Source organism: Rhinatrema bivittatum, chromosome 7 (assembly GCF_901001135.1).
Source record: "Rhinatrema bivittatum chromosome 7, aRhiBiv1.1, whole genome shotgun sequence".
NCBI classification, from domain to species: domain Eukaryota; kingdom Metazoa; phylum Chordata; class Amphibia; order Gymnophiona; family Rhinatrematidae; genus Rhinatrema; species Rhinatrema bivittatum.
Genome location: NC_042621.1, coordinates 47,002,857 through 47,024,401, shown reverse-complemented (window position 1 = coordinate 47,024,401; position 21,545 = coordinate 47,002,857). Strand labels below are relative to the sequence as shown.

The following is a 21,545-nucleotide window of genomic DNA, read 5'->3' as shown; positions in this document are numbered from 1 at the left end:
GTGTCGACATTCCAGCCGACGCATCATGCCGAGTCGAGTCCGTTGGCTTGCTGCACCGATGCATCGAGCACCAACTCATCTTTGTGCTTTGGTTTCAATGCATGCACGGCGTGTCCTTTTATGTGTGTAGTGCTTGGTGCCAGGCGACACATTGGGGCAGCGCAACACATCGGACATGTGCATCGGTGGTCCGTGCCGGATGACGCCGGGCACTATAGCAGATGCATCGGTGCGTCTCCTGCCACTTTCTGCGCTGATTGTGGGTGCTGTGGCTTGGGTTTTTTACTCCCTGGGCTTCGTCGCTGTTCCAGAGGTCCCACAGAGGAGGCTCCTTTTGATTTCTTGGGGCGGTCCAGCCGGGGCCCCAGGGAGGAGTGGCGAACAGGCGCTCGGAAGTGGGGGACATATGACCCCGAGTTTCCTTCTTTGAGCCTGGCAATTTTGGTGGCATGTTGCTGCTAAGCGCGGGGAGACATGTGGCTGCAGTCCTGATACTTATCAACTTATCAACTGGCTCACCTTGAAATAGCTGCTGCCGCTCCTGAAGTAAGGCCTGCGCAATCGGCGCCAGCATCCCATCGGGGTAAGGCCTTCTTTCTCATCTCTTACCCGGACAGGGCCGCCGCCGACAGCGTGACCAAACCAGGCTCCGCTCCAGGCTCGCTCTACTCTCTCGGCTGAAGCCCGCCCCCTACCGACACCCGGCCAATCATCCGATGGCTGCAAGGCAGCCAATCAGACGAAGACTGGCGGCGCTTTAAATTTTTTTCTAAGCCCGCGAATCTTTCTTTATCAACTGGCTCACCTTGAAATAGCTGCTGCCGCTCCTGAAGTAAGGCCTGCGCAATCGGCGCCGGCGTCCCATCGGGGTAAGGCCTTCTTTCTCATCTCTTACCCGGACAGGGCCGCCGCCAACATCGTGACCAAACCAGGCTCTGCTCCAGGCCCGCTCTACCCCCTCGGCTGAAGCCCGCCCCCTACCGACACCCCGGCCAATCATCCGACGGCTGCAAGGCAGCCAATCAGACGAGGACTGGCGGTGCTTTAAATTTCAATCCTTTCTGGCATCGCGCACCAAGCGTCGCGCGCCGAAGGAGCGCGACAAAGGGGCAGGCCCCTTTGTGCGCCCCTTCGTACAGCACCGGAGTGCTGCCCCGTGACTTCTTTCTCGGCCGCTCTGCTACCTTGGCAACTTTGTCACTTTCAATCCTCCTCGATCAACGTCTTTGCAATTAGGATACTACTCTCCCTTTCAAGTCTCACTCCATTGCCTGGACCTACCTCATCAGTCAGGGCATATCCTAAATATTGTCACTGACACCAGGCCCTGCGAGACCACCTTACCCTGCATTTCATTCATCACCTCCAGCAACTGACCTCTTACTCCTTTACATTTCATCGTTCCTTTCTCAATATGCATACATTTACTATACCTATATCCTATAATCTGAGACTCAACAAGCCTCGAGCTATAGGCCTCCGGCAACAAAGGCTAATTCCAATCATGATTGCTCCAGTCACTCAACTCCTCGGATTCTCTCTTTTCACGCTTACGCTATTCAATGCTCAATCCATTTCTAAAAAACCCACCTAATCAACATAAGAACATAAGAAAATGCCATACTGGGTCAGACCAAGGGTCCATCAAGCCCAGCATCCTGTTTCCAACAGTGGCCAATCCAGGCCATAAGAACCTGGCAAGTACCCAAAAACTAAGTCTATTCCATGTAACCATTGCTAATGGCAGTGGCTATTCTCTAAGTGAACTTAATAGCAGGTAATGGATCACCTTTTAGACTCTAAACCAGACATCTGTGCAGTTACAGAGACGTGATTGAAACCAACGAATACAGTTCTTCTGAATCAGCTCCCCAATCAACTATATGATATCCATTCAATTCCAAGACTTAAAAAAAGAGGAGGAGGACTACTGCTCGCCGTAAAAAAAGGTCTAGACCTCTCTCTGCAATTATCTACCACAAATAACAACATCGAACTATCCCTTTTCAAATCAGTTCATCTCCAACTTGGCCTCATCTATGCACCCCCAGGCATTCTTGAATCTGACCCCTCTCCATTGATCGAATGGACAACCAAACATTTCAACTTAGATAAACCATCCATCTTGATGGGAGATTTCAATCTTCACGTGGATGCTTCACCGCTTTCCCCTAACTGTGAAATCCTACTCTCTACACTTAGTCACCTGGGCTTTAGACAAATTGTTACAAGCCCTACGCACAAAGCAGGCCATACACTGAACCTTATTTTCATAAACGAAGGCATTATTTCTGCTTCCAGCCCAACATGTACTGCAGTCTCTTGGTCAGACCATCAGGTCATTTCATCAGAGCTACAAATTAAAAATCACCCCCAGCCTGTCTTCCCTAACACCACTATTCAGTTCAGGAAAACTTGTCCCACAGACTATCTAAGTAATATGCTTGCAAAGGATCTAGCTCAACTTGATCTTTCAGATGCCTTCACTGCAACTACCTCCTGGCTCAAGATAACTAACAAAGTGGCAGAACAAGCTTGTCCAACCGTTACCAAATCGCTACACCCACATCAGGATAACAGGAAACCATGGTTCACCCCAAATCTAAAGGCCCTCAAACAAGAGCTACGGAGCAAAGAGCACAGATGGCGCAAGAATCCATCAACTTCGAATCTATCAGCCTACAAATCTCTGCTGAATACCTACAGGAACGCCATTCTTAGTGCTAAGAAACATTTCTTCTCAAAAAAGATCCACCATTTCTTCTTTGATTCCAAAGCCTTATTCTCTTATGTCTCATCACTCACTAAACCTTCCCCTCCTACCATTCCAGATGTCCTAGCACTCAACAAAGCCACAGAGCTGACTATCTTCTTTGAGAGAAAAATAGCAAACCTCATAAAGCCACTTACCGTGTCCAACGTAGGAACACCCCCTTCTTTACCCTTTACGCCTATTCGAAACTCCACACTAGAAGCTTTCGAGACTTCCTCCTCCCTGGAAATCAAAAACATCTTCAGGAAGCTCAAACCTTCGTCTCACCCACTGGACGCAATACCCTCAAACCTCCTGCTCTCCATCCCGAACACTATTTCAAAAGCTTTAGCAGACATAATTAATTGCTCCTTGATACAAGGGATGGTACCTGACCAACTTAAACTAGCTATACTCAAACCCCTACTAAAAAAAACCTAACCTTCCAACAACTGATCCTGCAAATTTCCGACCTATAGCTAACTTACCACTGATCTCCAAAATTATGGAGAAAATAGTAAATAAACAACTTTCAGAATACCTGGAGGAGAACAACATCTTTCCCCTTTCCAGTTTGGATTCCGCAAAACTCGAAACACTGAGTCTCTTCTTACATCACTAGCAGATACCATTCTCCTAAACCTTGAGAGGAAACAACCATACCTACTAGTACTACTTGACTTATCTGCGGCATTTGATACGGTGAATCATTCCATTCTTCTTCAGCGTCTAGCTGACATTGGTATCAAAGGAGTGGCTCACAGTTGGTTCAAATCCTTCCTGGACAATAGATTTTACAAGGTGAAGATTAACAATAAGGTTTCTCACCCCATCAGATATCTGAGTACATCATAATCTAAACTGGCTACCAATACGTTTCAGAATTCTACACAAATCCCTCACCATCATCCACAAAACCATCCATAACCAAGCCCCTCTCAACCTTCAATTCCCACTCAAACTACACACCTCATCCTGACCTATCACAGAAGCCTATAGAGGTTCCCTGCATGCCCCCCCAACCAAATCCACATTCCATCTAGCATCTAGAGAACGGGCTTTCTCCACAGCGGGACCTACCATATGGAATGCTATCCCCCCCAGAACTCAGACAAGAACCCTGCCTATTGACATTTAGAAAAAGGCCTAAGACTTGGTTATTTAAACAAGCCTTTCCTGAAACTCACTGATTCACCATTCCAACCATTACTCTACTTTCAGCACTATGTAAATAATTGCTCTTATTGCCATTGATTTACTTATGCTTTGTCTTCTTCTTCCCCCAGTTCCAGCACCCCTGTTTCATTGTAACTTCTCTTCGCTATGTTAATATTTAAGGTTTATTGTTCCCCTGTTCCATGTAAACCGGCATGATATGATTGTATCAAGAATGCCGGTATAGAAAAGCACCTAAATAAAATAAATAAATAAATAAATCAGATCAAACCTAGGAGTTCCGCAAGGTTCAGCCCTCTCCCCTACACTGTTTAACATCTACCTGCTCCCTCTCTGCCAATTACTCTCCAACTTAAAATTAACTTAATACCTTTACGCTGATGATGTCCAGATTATTCTCCCTATCACAGACTCTCTTCACAAAACCTGGTCCTACTGGAACACCTGTCTGCAATCAATTAACAGTCTACTTACCAGTCTTAACTTGATCCTCAATACAAATAAGACAGAGATTCTCATTATTTCTTCAGATGAAAACCAAGTTCTCTTCAACTCCCTAAATGCAACACATTCACTCACAACTGCTATTAACCACTCCCCCTATGTCAGAGATTTAGGAGTTCAACTAGACAACCAATTCAATCTTAAATCATTTGTCCAAAACACTACCAAAGAATGTTTCTTTAAATTACAAGTATTAAAAAAACTTAAACCTCTCCTTCACTTTCGAGATTTCCGACTAGTGCTGCAGTCCATTATCCTTACTAAATTAGACTATTGCAACTCCCTCTTGCTTGGTCTCCCTGCAATAACAATAAAACCACTGCAGATGGTACAGAATGCCACGGCGAGAATACTTACCAACTCAAACAAAAGAGAGCATATCTCTCCCATACTACAGTCACTGCACTGGTTACCCATCAAAGCCAGGATTTCGTTCAAAGTACTCATTTATTTATTTATTTATTTATTTATTTATTTATTTATTTAAAGAATTTATATACCGGGGTTCCTGTATAGTATACATATCACCCCGGTTTACAAGGAACCAAAACTATCGCTAAGGAACCGTAACTATCGCTTCATTTAGCGGTTTACATTGAACATTTAGCGGTTTACATTGAACATAGTTAATTTGAGAAAACATAAATAAACATAAATAAACATAAATAAACATAAAATAGTTAATTTGAGGAAAGGTATATAATATGGTTAACCAGTTAATAACTAAAAGGCAGGTTAATAAGTACATAAGTAAGTAAATAACATTGAACTTGATAGAATCTGGTAACAGGATAAAATATAGTGTTGCATATGCTTAAGTACAGTTTCGTGTTAATTTCTTCAGAGAGATATAAGCTGGGGAAGATACGGAGGATATGAAATGCCTTTTTTCTTGCTCATTAGTTCTATGGGAAAGCTTGTTCGAACAACCAAGTCTTAAGTTTCTTTTTAAATGTAGCGTGGCACGGTTCAAGGCGAAGGTCCGGAGGGAGCGAGTTCCAGAGAGAAGGGCCCGCTGTGGATAGAGCACGTTTCCTCAGGGAGGATTTCGCCTGTTGTGTGGTTACTCATGATGATACATAAAGACATAGCCCCTCTCAAACTGAGCCATCAATTCCATGCTCATACCTCTGAAAGACCAGTCAGAAGAGCTTACAAAGGCTCTCTGCATGCCCCCCCTCTAAATCTTCTCTAAGCAAAAGAGCGCTATCTACATCAGGACCGACTCTTTGGAACACTCTCCCTCCTGACCTCCGTCAAGAACATTGTCTCCAAACCTTCAAGAAAGACTTAAAAACTTGGCTTTTCAATCAGTCTTTCCCTGAAAACCCAAGTTCTCTTTGATGCATGTCCTAGAACATGAACCAAGGCCCAAGGCCAACAGTTAATTGACTTACTGAACTATCTCTTCACAGCCCCCCCAGGACCCATCCTAGTTTTAAATCAAGTGTTTTTATTTATTTCATTTTTTTTATTTTATTTTATTTTATTATTTTTATTTATTATTTTTATTTATTATTATTATTTATTATTATTTATCCACAGTTTTATATTTTTGCTCTCGGTTTGTAGGGTTTGTTATGGTTCCATGTTTCCAAATGTTTTTTGAATGTTACAATTTGCTAATGTTCATTGTTTAATGTATCGCCTCCTAGCGAAAGTTCTGTTCCATTGTAAACCGGTGTGATCTATATTCTTTATAGGAATATCGGTATATAAAAATTAAAAATAAATAAATAAATAAATACTTGGACTGGTCGTGGTCCGGGCTGAGGCACAGATAGCAATAGTTGTGCCCATCCACAGCTGACATAATTTTGCCGCACTGGCAAAACTTGAATCCCGGCAGCCGCAGAGGCATGGTCAGGAGCCAAAGGGTCAACTTCTTGAAGAAAAATTCACAATCTCTGAGGAGAGAGCGAGCTCGGCGTGCAGCCTGCAGCGCGGAAGAAGAAGACTGAGGAGAAGATGGCACTGCGCGAGAAAGGACGCGCAGCCTCACACAAGAGCAAAGCTCTTGTCAGCTTAGTTAAGCTCCCCCTGGCCTTCCCAGAAGACGTCCCAGACAGCATGGCTAATTCGGCCTGCTTATCTGCAGGAAAAAAATTGGTTCTTACCTACTCATTTTCATTCCTTAAGTCCCACAGATCAGTTCAGAAACTCTCCCTGAAATAACTCTGAAGTCTGCTCTGTTTTTTTCTGTATATATTATATCAAGGTTGTGTTTGGGAGTTCTCCTTCTGAAGATTGTTTTTCCCCTGCTCATTGTAAAGGGATGGGTTGATTATTAATTTACTCATTTGCTTGAGTACTATTCATACTGAGTGACTGCAGGTGGCACACTGGTACAGCAAAGCTTTGGTTCTGTCTCCATTTGCTGGTTGGGATGAAAAACCTGCTCATCTGGGCCTGTTCTATGGGACTTAAGGAGCTAAAAATAGCAGGTAAGAACCAATTTCCCTATCCAGTCTGCCCAGCAAGTTGCTTAGAGAAGTAAATGCTGCTCTGTATATGTTACCCACATGCCTTCTCTTCAGGGTAGGCCCTGCTGATCTGTGCAGGTTACCCCATGCAGAAATGTTACCCCTATAGTTTAAATTGTGCACCGACACTTGGCTAAGATTTTTGAAACTATTCCCTCCCAATGCAGTCGCACGGCGAAACACGGGACCGTGTCGGGGGATTGTTTAAAATTTGTATTACAGACAATCTTTAAAATTGTGGAGTTGCCGCATTTACTAAAATTATATACATGAACATTTGACTCATTGTGTGGATCTTCTATATAATTACACTGCACTTCTCCTTGGACTGTTGATTTATACCGTGCAGTATCTCTCCTTCATTGTTTGTGGAATAACACCTATAGTTAACACAGGTTATCCTATTTCTTCATTTCCAATCGCTAACTACTAAGGAGTCTCTGCATTTATCTCACACCCTTTTGAATTCGCTTACTGTTCTTGTCTTCACCACCTCTTCTGGGAGGGTGGTGAAGACCACCCTTTCCATGAAGAAATAGTTCCTGACACTGTTTTTAAGTCTTTCCCCTTGGAGTTTCAAATCATGACCCCTAGTTCTACAGCTTCCTTTTCTTCAAAACGGTTTGATTTTTGTGACTCAATTCCTTTTCGGTATGTAAAAGATCTATATTATATCTCCCATGTCCCTTCTGTCCTGCAAGGTCTACACAGTTAGGTCCTCCATTCTCTCATTTCTTCAGCCCTATGTGCTAAACAAATTAGTCATGCAAAAACAAGATAATCTTAAACAGCCCTCAGTTTAGGAATCCTGCTGGTCAACGGAGAACACTAAATTGCATAACAGGTGTTCTCTGTAGATAGCAGATTAAATCAGCCACAGAGTCCCTCCCACCTCCATTTTACAGTGGAAGTTTAGCTTGCTATTAACATAGAGGATATCTGGGCAGCTTTGTAGGAAGATCTGCTGGGAAAGATTTAGCCTCATGTCTCTGGAGAAAACCTGAAAAAGGTAAACAACTGAGCTTTCTTGCCTGCTGCTCTTTGGGCCAGCACTTACCCTGTAGTTAGCTCTATCCACTTCTTACTGGACTCCTCCAGCCTGGCCAATTGTAGCATCAGACCTACAGCAGGAGTTCCAAGGCTTGTGTCCAGCACATGGGTGGTCAGTGGACTATCAGGTGAGGTAGACATACCTTTAGACTGTAAAGCAAAACACAACAACTGTAATTCAACGATATTTTCAATAATTGTGGTTTGAAATGTGGAATGGTATGTTGTGTCAGTGCTCAGATAAACACTGTACACTTCTCTGACAGAGCTCTGCCTATGCACCTCATTGCTGCTCTGCAGTGCCCCTGCTTTTAAGTACTAAGACCCCCCCCCCCCCCAAACATACATACACACAGGGCTGCCAATGCACATCACTCCTGCCATGCAGCAACCCTACTATTCCAGTACTGAGACCTCTCCCCCACCCCCACACAAAGGGCTGCCAATGCACATCACTCCTGTCATGCAGCACCCTTTGCTATTCCAGTACTGGCACTCTACAAACAGCTCTGCCAATGTACCTCACTCCTGTCCTGCAGCAACTCTGCTATTCCAGTACTGAGACACCCCCCACCCCCCCACCAACACACACAGGGCTGCCAATGCCCCTTACTCCTGCCCTGCAGTGCTCCTGCTATTCCACTGAGACCCTTATACACAACTCTGCCAGTGCACCTCACTCCTGCTCTGCAGCACCCCCTGCAATTACAGTAGTGACTCCCACTCACAGCTCTATCAATGCACCTCAGTCCTGCCCTGCAGCACCAGCTACTATTTCAGCACTCTGACCCTCATACACAGCTCTGCCAAGACACCTCTGCAGCACCCTTGCTACGTGAAGAATGTGTTACAGGCTGTTCTTAGAGATCTGGTGCCTGTCGGTTCTCAACAGTTTTACAGGAGTGGATCAGAGGTATCTCTAGCTTTATACACTGTCTGTCAAGAGACATAACTTTCTCATTAATGTGTAAGCGACCAGAGCTCATGCACTGACCTAGAAGGATCTGATGTCTGCAGCGGCCACAGGGGTTCATAAACAATCCTTACTTCCTGTTTCTCCCACCTGCTAGTAAATATCTGGGACAGACAGTAGATGGTGCTGCACCACACCAACCAAAGCCATCTAGCTGCCACATCACAGCTTTCCAATACTTTCTGAATTTACAAATACAACAGTTAACAAAACAATGATGTGGCAGCTAGATGGCTTTGGTTGGTGTTAATCAAGAAATATATTCAACTGACTTAATACATGTCTTGATTAACTTTTGAGAGCTAATAATCTCATCTTCAGGTCAGAATTCAAATAAGCAGATGTCATTACTAGCAAATATAAAGTAATATGGCTGCCATACGTGAATCATAAAAGGCATTCTAGTGATGGGGGCGATTTACTTGTTACTTTCTGATCACCCATCAAATCCCTCCTCACCATACCTGGGAACTCTGGATTCTGAAAACATTGCCAGGTCTCTGGGTGCCCCATAGCCCAGAATAAAAAATGGCTGGAGCAGCGTAGGCATGAAAGAAGAGCGTCAGCCCCCGCAGCAGGAGGAGGACAAGGAGGAGCATCTGCCCCATGCGGCAGGAAGAGGAACAGCATTGGTCGTGAGTCTGGGGAAAGAGGAGGCTGGTGGTTTCAAGGTGAGGAAAGAATAAGTGTATGTGAGAATATGGATGAGGGAGAGAAGTGAGTGCATGTATGTGGGTGGATGAGGAGTGAGAGTAAGCATGTATGAGGAAGAGTGTGAGTAAACATGTGATTTAGCATGTGTGAGAAAGAAAATTTGTGCACATGCTGCTGCTGGCCACCCTTCTGGCTACCTCGCTAATCCTTGACAATCTCAAGATGCTTGGAGATCGTAAGTTCTTAGGTATGCTCTTGTTTACCCCTTCACTAGAATGCCATACATTTCTGCAACTGCAGATGGCTCAAAGCTTAGGTGAGCCGGTTTCTGGAAGAAGACCCAAAGCCAGTCTTGGAGTTTTTTGGTTTTTTTTTTACCCCCTGCCCCCCTCCACCCGGTCACAAACTAATCCCTGCAATGCTTATTTTGAGTGGAAGAAACAGGACTACAAATACCACAATGCACTGGCATGTGACTTTAGAAAGCAAGAACAGCCAAAAGCCTCTAGCTAGAGACTGGGTGACCTCTTGACAGCTCAGCAGAGCATCCCTGTTAAAATGAGCAGTGCATAAGAAAACTCAGTCACTCAGCCTCAAAAGAGTTTCAGAAAATGTCTGCTGCTGTCTGACATTCTCACTCCTGTAGTTTTTAAGTTCCCCGCTGTAGAGATGAGACATTCACAAGCCTCAGGCTAAATAACATCTCACATCGGTACCCTTCAGTCCTGAGTAACATCACAAAGTGCCCTCCCTCCCCCAAGTGACATCATACAGCAGTACTCTGTAATCCTGAGTGATTTCACATGGTATCTCCCAGCTCTGAGTGAGATCATATGGTGACACCAGCTCTAAGTCACGTTATATAGCATGCCCTAGTCCTGAGTGAAATCACATGGTGCCACCAGCCCTAAGTCACGTCATATAGCTGACCCGGCCCTGAGTGACATCACATGGTGTCACCAGCCCTAAGTCACGTCATATAGCGGCCCTGAGTAACATCACATGGTGCCACCAGCCCTAAGTCTCGTCAAACAGCAGCCCCGGGCCTGAGTGACATCACATGGTGCTCCAAGAGATGAGAAAAATATTTGCTCAGAATATTCCTGATTCCCTACAAGGCTAAATAAGCTTGTTTTAAAAATGTATAATCCACTTGATTCACAGACATAAGACATAAGAAAATGCCATACTGGGTCAGACCAAGGGTCCATCAAGCCCAGCATCCTGTTTCCAACAGTGGCCAATCCAGGCCATAAGAACCTGGCAAGTACCCAAAAATTAAGTCTATTCCAATGTTACCATTGCTAATGGCAGTGGCTATTCTCTAAGTGAACTTAATAGCAGGTAATGGACTTCTCCTCCAAGAACTTATCCAATCCTTTTTTAAAAACAGCTATACTAACTGCACTAACCACATCCTCTGGCAACAAATTCCAGAGTTTAATTGTGCGTTGAGTAAAAAAGAACTTTCTCCGATTAGTTTTAAATGTGCCCCATGCTAACTTCATGGAGTGCCCCCTAGTCTTTCCACTATCTGAAAGAGTAAATAACCGATTCACATCTACCCATTCTAGACCTCTCATGATTTTAAACACCTCTATCATATCCCCCTTCAGTCGTCTCTTCTCCAAGCTGAAAAGTCCTAACCTCTTTAGTCTTTCCTCATAGGGGAGTTGTTCCATTCCCCTTATCATTTTGGTAGCCCTTCTCAGTTTTCAACAGATAAATGGGATACACAAAATATCAATAAGTAAAATCGGACAAAGTACAGATCAACTGAGATAGACATGTATATCGCAAGTTGATGATAATTTACTTTACTGGAGATGGAAATGTCTTGCACAGTAGTAATAATAACAATTGCCAGACTATCAATAGGGAAATAGATACTAGTCATCTCTAATAAATTCTCTAGCTTTCAGGGGCAACACAGCCTGAAGCCTGATTAAATAAGGAAACTGTAAAACTATTAAATTGCAGATATTTTAGCTGCACTTTCCAGTGCCCTGCTAGGACAGCTGGGGAAAGATAAACATTAACAGAAACTGGAAAAACTGAGGGTAGTTAGTTGGCTTTGTGGCAGTATGGGCAGATCTAAAGCTCACAAAGAAACGAGGAAATAGCAGCAATTTAATTTACTTTGGCAGCTTGGGTCAAGCTCCCGGCCCTGTCACTGCCCCTGCTAGTGGGGGGGGGGGGGGGTGTCTTACCTCTGCAGGCCTGGGTGCCTGCCCAAACTTTAACCTCTTACACTTTAATTCTTTGTATAACGTGCGTCACAGGGACGTGATTAACCCCTACGGCTGCTGCAGCGCTCGTCCTAGTCTGCTCCTGGGTGGGGCATGAAAAACAGTTCATAGGGGCCGATGTAATAAGGTGTGCTGAAGCTGCTGCAGGTTTCTATGTGCGTTTGTACGCATGTTTTCCCGCGCAAAGCCCTATAGGTGTTGTGGGCGTCTCAGTTTAGTGGACCCTTGGGCCAACCTGCTGGGAATAGATGGTCAATGTCTCTAATGAATAGCAGGCTGGGAGGCAGATGTTCAGGCGGGACTTAGATGCTCTTCACCCTGGAAGCTGGGACTCCCCCGGGAGGAGCCCTTAGGAGCCCAACCGCTGTGACTTAGGTGGCTTCACCCTTGGAAGCCGAAGCCCCCCCCCCCCCCCCCCCGGGAGGAGCCCGTAGGGGCCCAGCTGCTGGGACTTAGGCGGGTTCTGGATCAGGACAGGTAACTGGAACCTGACTAAGACAGTAGCAATACTGTAACTGGGTTTGGGTTCTGGAACCAGGCAGAAACTGTAGTAAGACTCGGGTACTGGAATTGAAGGGGTCTGAACGCTTCAACCTGACAAAGGACTTCATGTACCAGAATTCCCTGCTTCATGACAGGTTTACTTACAGTCTGCAATACAGCTGTAATTAGGACATTGAGAAACTCTCTGTCAGCACATTTTCATTTTTTTGGCTTCGCTGTTCTTATTCTCTGATAAGCTTTCACTGCTGTAACCTAGATTAGAACAATGGATGTATTATGTGATGGGCTGTATTACTGCAGACTCGCGAATTCCTTTCCAGAACTGCAAGTCCCAGCAGCCTCTCCTGCAGAACATGGGAGAAGTTTCACGAAAGTTCCAGGGTGTCTAGGGAGGGGGTCAGTAGCCCCTTCAGCCGGAATATGCTTGCTCAGCAATGCTTAGAACGCATGTGTAAAAGATAAGAACTGTAAAGTGCATAAGAGTCTGCTCCTGGAGGGGAGGGGCATGCAGTTGTACTGAGCCTTTGTCTTAGCTGCATCTTGCTGGCAATAAAAGTCTATCTTTACGGATCAGTTGTCTGGACCTCCTTACTGACTAAAAAGAGACGGTTACATTTGGCGAGCCAGCCAGGAGGTACCGGGGACGCTATTTTAGCCCCCCAGTTGGTCCAGGGGATTTTGTGGCGGAGTGATCCCCCAGACTTGCCTGGTGAGTGGCCACCGCTGAGTTCAGGTATCTGAGATCAGGTATCTGAGGGGGTCTGAGATCAGGTATCTGAGGGGGTCATTCCACGGAGATCCTCTGAGACCTTTGGGCTGGTGATCCGGGAAGAAGGCTTTCATGACAATCGGAAGACCCCTGCAGGCGAGTATTATGGGAACAGTAGAAGAAGTGAAGAATAGATAAAGAGTAACCGGTCCATCCCCGGCGGACCGAGGGGGCCTTGATCACACCCCACGCAGTGTGTTAGTAGGAATTACGTTCCGAAGACCACGCGCATGAAAAGGAGAAAATTATAAGTGAAGCATACGATAGTGGGAATAGGTTTCTTGTTGTGTGAAAGAGAATGAATGGCCTCGCAGTTCTAGGCCGGGCTGACCGCGTCCTAGTCGGGGCGATTGTGACCCTTTTGTGTCTGACGGGTACGGACCCCTTACCTATCCGTCTTCCCTTCCCTCCTTTGTCTGTGATTCTATCCTAATGGGAGGGGGCTATTCAACTCCGCTAAAAGCCATGACGGAGCACTATAGTGAAGTGTTTGATAGACGAAAATGTACAAAACCCGGAATGATTCAACGATGCACCCATAGGTGGCCCAGTTTGTGTGTAAATTGGCCTCCAGTAGGAACTTTCGATTTCCAAACGGCCAAAAGGGTCCAGAATATAGTTATACGAGAAGGGAATCCGGGTTGCCCTGAAGATATACCGTACATAACTGCTTGGATTGCAGTCATTGAGAATCCTCCGTCATGGGCAAAGAAGTTAGTGGAGGGAGCCGCCCTCGTAATGGTGGCTCAGGTGCACAAAATGGGGAACTGGAAGTCCCCATTATTAATTAAGGATTGTAATGTATGTAACTGCTATCTGTGAATTGCAAGCACATGTACCAGGGATTTTTTAATTGTTTTTAATTGCACAAGACTACTATACAACAAATTAATGTACAGTGTTAAGTTAAAATACTGATTTGATTACTGGAGAATGCATTTACTGGTGTTGAAGTTTAGAACTTGATGGCAGTTAAGGGTTAACGGCAGAGATAATTACAGGAGAGAGGAGGGAATCGAGCCAGAAAAAAAAAAAAAAAGACGTTGAGCCAGTGCGTAGTGCATTCAATATGGCTGTGCGTTTCAATGCTGGCGTTGTTAATCAGAAGTTTTTAGTTTTCTCATATCTTCTATCCCAGTGTCCTCCCTATGCTTATCTTTCTCTCGATACATCCACAGGTTAGTCAATTATTCTCTAATACCATGTTAATTATTGTTCTTACTTGTCTCCTATATATTATCTGTTATTTAAAAGTTACATTGGAACGCATGATAAAGTATGAACTCCCTTTTTCTGACGCAGTTTATTTTGAAGCTGTCTCTGGGAAAATTAGAGGAGAAATGATTAAGAATGGGACCTTTGTTAAAGCTTTGTTAAATATGCAGGGCATAGCAAGCGGCAAGATAAGACAGCTGCAGTTCTGACTGTGGGAATTACAGGATGCCGTTTGTAAAAAAAAAAACCCACAGAAAACAAAGACTTAATATTAAAAATTTTGATTCAGTGGTAGTGGCCCACACACACACACACACATATATATATATATTGCAATTATGTTCTTTTACCACTGGTGGGGGCTGGGCTCTGGCTATTACCATATGTTCTTAGTGTTTGCAATGTAATTGATACAAGGCTTCCAAGGGTTTGATCATCACTCCTGCACACCTAAAGCGCCCCCCCCTGGATCCTTGCCTGCAGATCCAGGTTGACTTTATTGAATTAACCCAATGCCAAACTTACAAGTATGAAGGAAGCAATGTTTTGCAGCTTCTCAGCCTCGTCAGAATTGATTTGCCTCCAGGCGCAGGTCACCTATTCAATTTCCAGATGGATTGTGATCTTTTCATCATATTTTGAGATGTATGGGAACAGGGATCAGGAAGAGAAGAAAAGGGCCCGTCCCTGCAACCAGGAACTTAATAATAGAGACCCGACATCCGAAAGAAGCTGCAGAAGGCCGAAGGCTTTGAGGGCATGAGCCTCAGCCAGTTAAAAGCTATAGCAGACCAAGTATGTGGAAATAGAGAAGTGGAAGAGAAAAGAGAGAAGCAAGTAGAGACATGAAGGAGAAAGTGACTGTTAGCCGCCGCTCTCGAGGACACTCGGACGGGAAGGAGCCAAGACAATGGCAGACCGCGAAGAGGAGGGGGAACAAGACCCCCCTTTTGGGAAAGAATCAGTGTGCGTACTGCAAAAATGAAGGCCATTGGAAGAGAGACTGTGAAGAATGGCAAAAGAAATACGGGAGCCCTGCAGTGAATACTAACGACAAAAATGGACCTGCACCGACACAAAGGGGCCGAGGAGGAAGGAGATCGAACAACCCCCACTGGCAGATGGCGGGGGAGGCGACAAGGAGCATACAGCCTGAAGAGACCGGGAGGGAAGAATCCCCACTGACCCTCTGGTGGAGATCCACGAGGTAACACAACAAAAATCAGGGGCCTGTTGGACTCAGAGGCCAACGATCTGTCATGACTGCACCAATCGGCCCCCCCGACGAAAGAGACTGTTTCTATAGTGGGTGCCTCAGGTCAGGTACTCACTGCCCCTCTGCAGAAAGAATGAAGTATACAAGTAGGCGGGACCATGGTATCCCTTATCGGATGGGACCTGCTGTGTAAGCCTCAGACCACATTGAGATTTCAACCAACAGGGGAAGTTAAAGCCTCCTTCGGGGACCATCCAGTGATACTCATCTGTCCCCTCTAAGAAGAATGGAGACTACATTTGGCGAACGAACCATCGAACATCGATATGAAAACAACACCCCCCTCAACTAAAACGAAGACAACTGATGGATAGTGTACCCCAAGTATGGTCCGAACAGAACCCGGGAGGAATAGCTATCGACGCTACCCCCATATGGATAGAGATGAACCAGAATGCACAGGTGATTAATCAACCTCAATACCCCATTCCATATATGGCCAGGCAAGGAATCCAGATACATCTGCAGAGACTGTATGATTTGGGCATTCTCCGACGAATCCGATCTGCTTGGAACACCCCTTTGTTGCCCATAAAGAAACCTGGTTCTACTGATTACCGACCGGTACAGGATTTATGGAAGGTGAATAATCAAGTAGCAGATCTAGTAGCCCTCGTACCAAATCCATATTCAATCTTGGCTCAAGTCTCTCCTGCGTCAAAGTGGTACAGTGTCATTGATCTCAAAGATGCTTTCTTCTCCGTTCCGGTAGCGGAGGAATGTCAGAAGATTTTTGCCTTCACATGGGAAAATGCGCACACTGGAATAAAGCAGCAGTACACATGGACTCGTTTGCCTCAAGGGTTTAGGCACTCACCTACGCTGTTTGGTGAGCAACTGGCAAAAGACTTGAAGATGTACCAAGTCATGTATGGGCCAGTGATACAGTATGTGGACGACCTTCTGTTGTTTCGAGAGACGTACCTCGAATGTGCAGTAGCCACCCTCCACTTGCTAAAGACGTTGTACTCTAAAGGATATCGTGCAAGTAAAAAGAAGGCGCAAATCTGTGAATTGGAAGTGGAATATTTGGGCTTCCAAATCCGTGAAGGCACTCGTTGTCTTGGAATCTCTCGTACTAGTTCAATACGAGGTCAACCTGTACCCACTTGCAAGAAAGAGCTCCGAGCGTTCCTTGGAGCTGCAGGATACTGTAGACTGTGGATTGCTAACTATGCAGTTATTGCCCAACCCCTGTACGACAAGTTACGAGGAAAAGAATCGGAATCTCATCCCTTCCAGTGGGAAGGACATGAACTAGCAAATCTGCATCAACTGAAAGAAGCCTTGATCTCACCCCCTGCTCTAGGATTACCTGATGTAATGAAACCCTACCATTTGTTCATCAATGAAAAGAAAGGAATGGCCATTGGGGTATTGACTCAAACTTTTGAATCATAGGAACGACCTGTTGCATATCTGTCAAAAGGAATGGACAATGTTGCAAAAGGATGGCCTGGTTGCCTTCAAAGCATTGCTGCTGCATGCTTACTGATACCCGAAGCTGTTAAGCTAACATTTGGACAGACTTTACAAGTAACAACTCCTCATACTATTCAAGGATTACTAGAGACTCATGGACCAAAATGGATGACTAATTCACGTCTCGTCAAGTATTAAGCCTTACTGTGTGAAACACCTGAAATTCAAATACAGGACAGCAAAAACTTGAACCCGGCCACTCTTATGCCGGCACCTGAACCAGTTGCCCATGATTGTGAAGAAGTCATGACTACAATACATTCCAGTAGACCAGACCTGAGGGATCAACCCTGGCAAGGAGCTTGGACTTTATTCACTGATGGGAGCAGCCAAATCATTCATGAGATACGTTCTGCTGGATATGCTGTTGTATCCGAAGATGAAATCATTGAGGCTCAACCTCTTCCCCCAGGAACGTCTGCACAAAAAACTGAACTAATTGCCCTTACTCGAGCTCTGCAGTTGGCAGAAGGAAAACTGTAAATATCTATACAGACTCTAAATATGCCTTTCTTACAATTCAAGTGCATGGAGCATTATAGAGGGAAAACAATTGAACAATGCATCAGAAGTACGTGAATTACTAGACGCAGTTTGGCTACCTCGCAAGGTGGCTGTAATACATTGCAAAGCACACACCAGGAAATCAAACCCTATTGTCAAGGAAATCAGAGAGCAGATGAAGCAGCAAAAAGGGGCAACTCGGGAACCCTTCCAAGCAGTATTAATTGCATCGAATCATCAGGCTTCAGGTAGTCCTGGAGCTCATCACCAACGACTGCTTTCGCTCTTAAACTCTGGGCAAAACAAAATACCAAAATTATGACTGCAGTGTACCAGAATAGATTGGTTTTAGATTATCCTCTGGCCCAGGAAGGAGGGTTTGTGGAACATTTAACCTCTCCAATTGTTGTTTACAGGTAGATGACCAAAACAAGGTTATCCAAGACATCACTGATCGCATGGTCAAGATGGCACACATCCCTGTCCAGCAATGGAATAGTGCTTGGGACTGGACCAATGGATTCCGTGGTTGGTTTTCCATGATCGGTGGATTTAAGAGCTTGTTTGTTATCCCAGCCAGTTTAATTCTGTTTTGTCTTTTAGGACCCTGAATTATTACTTTCTTGCTCAAACCGCCTTCGTCGGGTGATGAAGGACATTGCTGAACGCAAAACAGCAACGCAGCTCCTGTCACTGTACATGTATTCCTCTGAGCCTATAGAACCTGTTTAACCATCCTCATGTTTTATCCTGGGCCATCTTCCCATACATGACAAGTTCGGGCTACAAAGGGGGGTGGAGCCATTAGGGCCCATCCGTCTCAAACCCGTGAAGAAACCATCGGACTGTTTGGGAAATTAGGGCCCCCTGAGAACTCAAATTGCTAATTTTTCTTGTTTCTGTTTCTTTCAGCTCCACAGTTGCGTTGTGATGGTGTGATACTTTTCATAAAGAATGATAAGTATCAAAGGGGGGAATGAAGGGGTCTGAACGCTTCAACCTGACAAAGGACTTCATGTACCAGAATTCCCTGCTTCATGACGGGTTTACTTACAGTCTGCAATACAGCTGTAATTAGGACATTGAGAAACTCTCTGTCAGCACATTGCACATTTTCATTTTTTTGGCTTCGCTGTTCTTATTCTCTGATAAGCTTTCACTGCTGTAACCTAGATTAGAACAATGGATGTATTATGTGATGGGCTGTATTACTGCAGACTCGCGAATTCCTTTCCAGAACTGCAAGTCCCAGCAGCCTCTCCTGCAGAACATGGGAGAAGTTTCACGAAAGTTCCAGGGTGTCTAGGGAGGGGGTCAGTAGCCCCTTCAGCCGGAATATGCTTGCTCAGCAATGCTTAGAACGCATGTGTAAAAGATAAGAACTGTAAAGTGCATAAGAGTCTGCTCCTGGAGGGGAGGGGCATGCAGTTGTACTGAGCCTTTGTCTTAGCTGCATCTTGCTGGCAATAAAAGTCTATCTTTACGGATCAGTTGTCTGGACCTCCTTACTGACTAAAAAGAGACGGTTACAGAATCAGGCAGGAACTGTAGCAGGACTCAGGTACTGGAACCAGGCAGGAACTGTAGCAAGACTCGGGTACTGGAACCAGGCAGGAGCTGTAGCAAGACTTGGGTACTGGAACCAGGCAGGAACTGTAGCAAGACTTGGGTACTGGAACCAGGCAGGGACTGTAGCAGGTAAACAGGAACCAAGTCGGTACTGTAGCTGGCAGGCAGGAACCAAGCAGGCACTGTAGCAAGCAGACAGGAACCAAGCAGGTACTGCAGCAGGCAGGCAGGAACCAAGCAGGTACTGTAGCAGGAACGGAGCGACGAAGCCAAGCGGGTCACTCCGGGGCACAGCGCAACAGGAAACCGGAAAGCTAACCCGTTGCAAGGCAAGGACTGGACGGCAGTGGCCGGCTTATCAAGGCCGCGGCGTCTGATGTCAGGAATTGGGCGGAGTCACCACTGGCGGGAAACGGGCTAGAAAGGCGCCCAAGTGGCGCGTGCGCCTAGGAGCAGGGCATCCTCGGGCACCTTCGCGACGGCGCAGCCCCAGTGGGGATGCCGCCAAACAGGCCACAAGCCAGGGCTCCGGAGGTGGGAGCAGGTCCGGGAACAAGGAGGTAAAGGCCTGGTTGCGGTGCTCGCGGTCAGGTCCGCAACAGTACCTCCCCTTTTAGCCGATCCAGGTTTACTTGGGTGATCCAAATGGAACTGCCGTAATAAGTCCTTGTCGAGGATATTACGGGCCGGTTCCCACGAGTTATCCTCGGGTCCGCAACCCTCCCAGGCAAGCAAGTATTCCCATCGGCGTTGGTGAAACCGGACATCCAAAACTTCATGTACTTGATACGTAACCTCGTCCGGTACTGAAGGGTCCGAGGGTTCAGGAGCCCGGAAGTGGTAACTGGACAACACAAGAGGCTTCAGCAAAGACACATGGAATATATCATGTATTCGCATGGAGGAGGGTAGGCGTAGACGGTATGAGACTGCTCCCACTCGTTCGGCGACTCGAAAGGGCCCACAGAATTTCGGAGCTAGTCTTTGAGACGGAAAACAAGCATTTTACAAAGAGACAAAAGAATAGAGAGAAATTATTCAGGAAAAATCAGAAAGGCACAGACAAACAGTAAGTAGAACTTTACAATAGATTAATCAATGAACTCTACACCACAACAAACATAACTATAATACTATGTGTGATAAAACCACCCGTGTAAGTACCTTGGTACAACTGGTCATGAACTACTTCGCGAAATGTCTATGTCTAATGATATATTGTAACCGAACCTTTAACGGCACCTGTTAGAATGCACTATAGTACGCTTTTACCCTCATTAAATATGTGCCTACATGTAAACCGTTGCGATGGTACTTAACCTAGCAACGGTATAGAAAAGTTTTTAAATAAATAAAATAAATAAATAAATACGTAGCTGTAGATTTCTGGTGCTAAGCCAGACACGGTCTCCTGGGAGGAAGATAGATGCTGGCTGACGATGCCTATCCGCCCACTCCTTGGCGGACAGGGCGGCTTTACGGATCTTTTCCTGGGTAGAGATCCACAAGGACCGAAGCTGGTGAGCTGAGAGTTGCACTGCCGGGAGTGTACTAGGTTCAGGCGAAGGTAGGGGCGGTCGAAGTTGCTTCCCATAGACAATGAGGAACGGTGAACTTCCAGTAGCAGCATGCGTGTGATTATTATACGAGAACTCCGCCCACGGGAGTAGATTGGACCAATTATCTTGTCGTTCATCCACAAAGGCACGGAGAAAAGTCTTCAGGGTTCGATTGGTTTGTTCCGTTTGCCCATTACTCTGGAGATGGAATGCAGACGAAAGACTAAGTTGCAAATTGAAGCGTTTGCATAGGGCTTTCCAATAGCGAGCTGTAAACTGCAGTCCTCGATCAGAGACTATATCCTGCGGGAGACCGTGCAGTCTAAAGATATGCTGAGCGAACAGGCTAGCCAGGTCAGGGGCAGAAGATAGTTTTGGCAAGGGAACAAAGTGCGCCATCTTGGAAAATCGGTCCACGGTTACCCAGATGACCGAATTACCCTCTGAGGCAGGAAGATCCACAACGAAATCAGTGGAGATGTGTGTCCAAGGCTCCACTGGGATGGACAATGGTTGCAACAAGCCCCTGGGCTTCCCGATGAGCGGCTTTTGAACAGCACAGTAGGGCATAAGCCCACAAAGGCTTGGATGTCCTGTCTCACCATTGGCCACCAGTAAAAACAGTTTAACAAGTCTAAAGTCCCTTTCCAACCAGCATGACCCCCCGTGAGGGAGTCATGGGCCCAAGCGAGAACTGCTCTCCGGGAGCGACGCGGAACGACGGTCTTCCCTTGGGAGGACACCAAGGTTGCAGCAAGGCTTACTTTCACGGGATCCAAGATATACTGAGGTGTGTCAGGAGTCTCTTCGACCTCAGAAGAGCGTG

At 45.7% G+C, this 21,545-nt stretch overlaps 1 protein-coding gene across 4 annotated transcripts in view; it reads right to left on the bottom strand.

The window, feature by feature from the left end:
- LOC115095098 (5-hydroxyisourate hydrolase-like) overlaps positions 1-21,545 on the bottom strand; it is a 173,459-nt gene that overhangs the window by 86,790 nt on the left and 65,124 nt on the right. Inside the window, exons 1-2 of one of the 4 annotated variants that reach the window (XM_029608330.1) lie at positions 8,960-9,040; positions 7,973-8,115 (exon numbers count right to left, since the gene is read on the bottom strand). In XM_029608330.1, coding sequence (XP_029464190.1) covers positions 7,973-8,106 — 134 coding nt within the window. In that variant the 5' untranslated portion in view covers positions 8,107-8,115; positions 8,960-9,040. Of the gene's footprint in view, positions 1-7,972; positions 8,116-8,693; positions 8,849-8,959; positions 9,041-21,545 lie in introns of those variants that run through there. The other 3 variants (XM_029608331.1, XM_029608333.1, XM_029608329.1) reach the window with 3 other exon arrangements.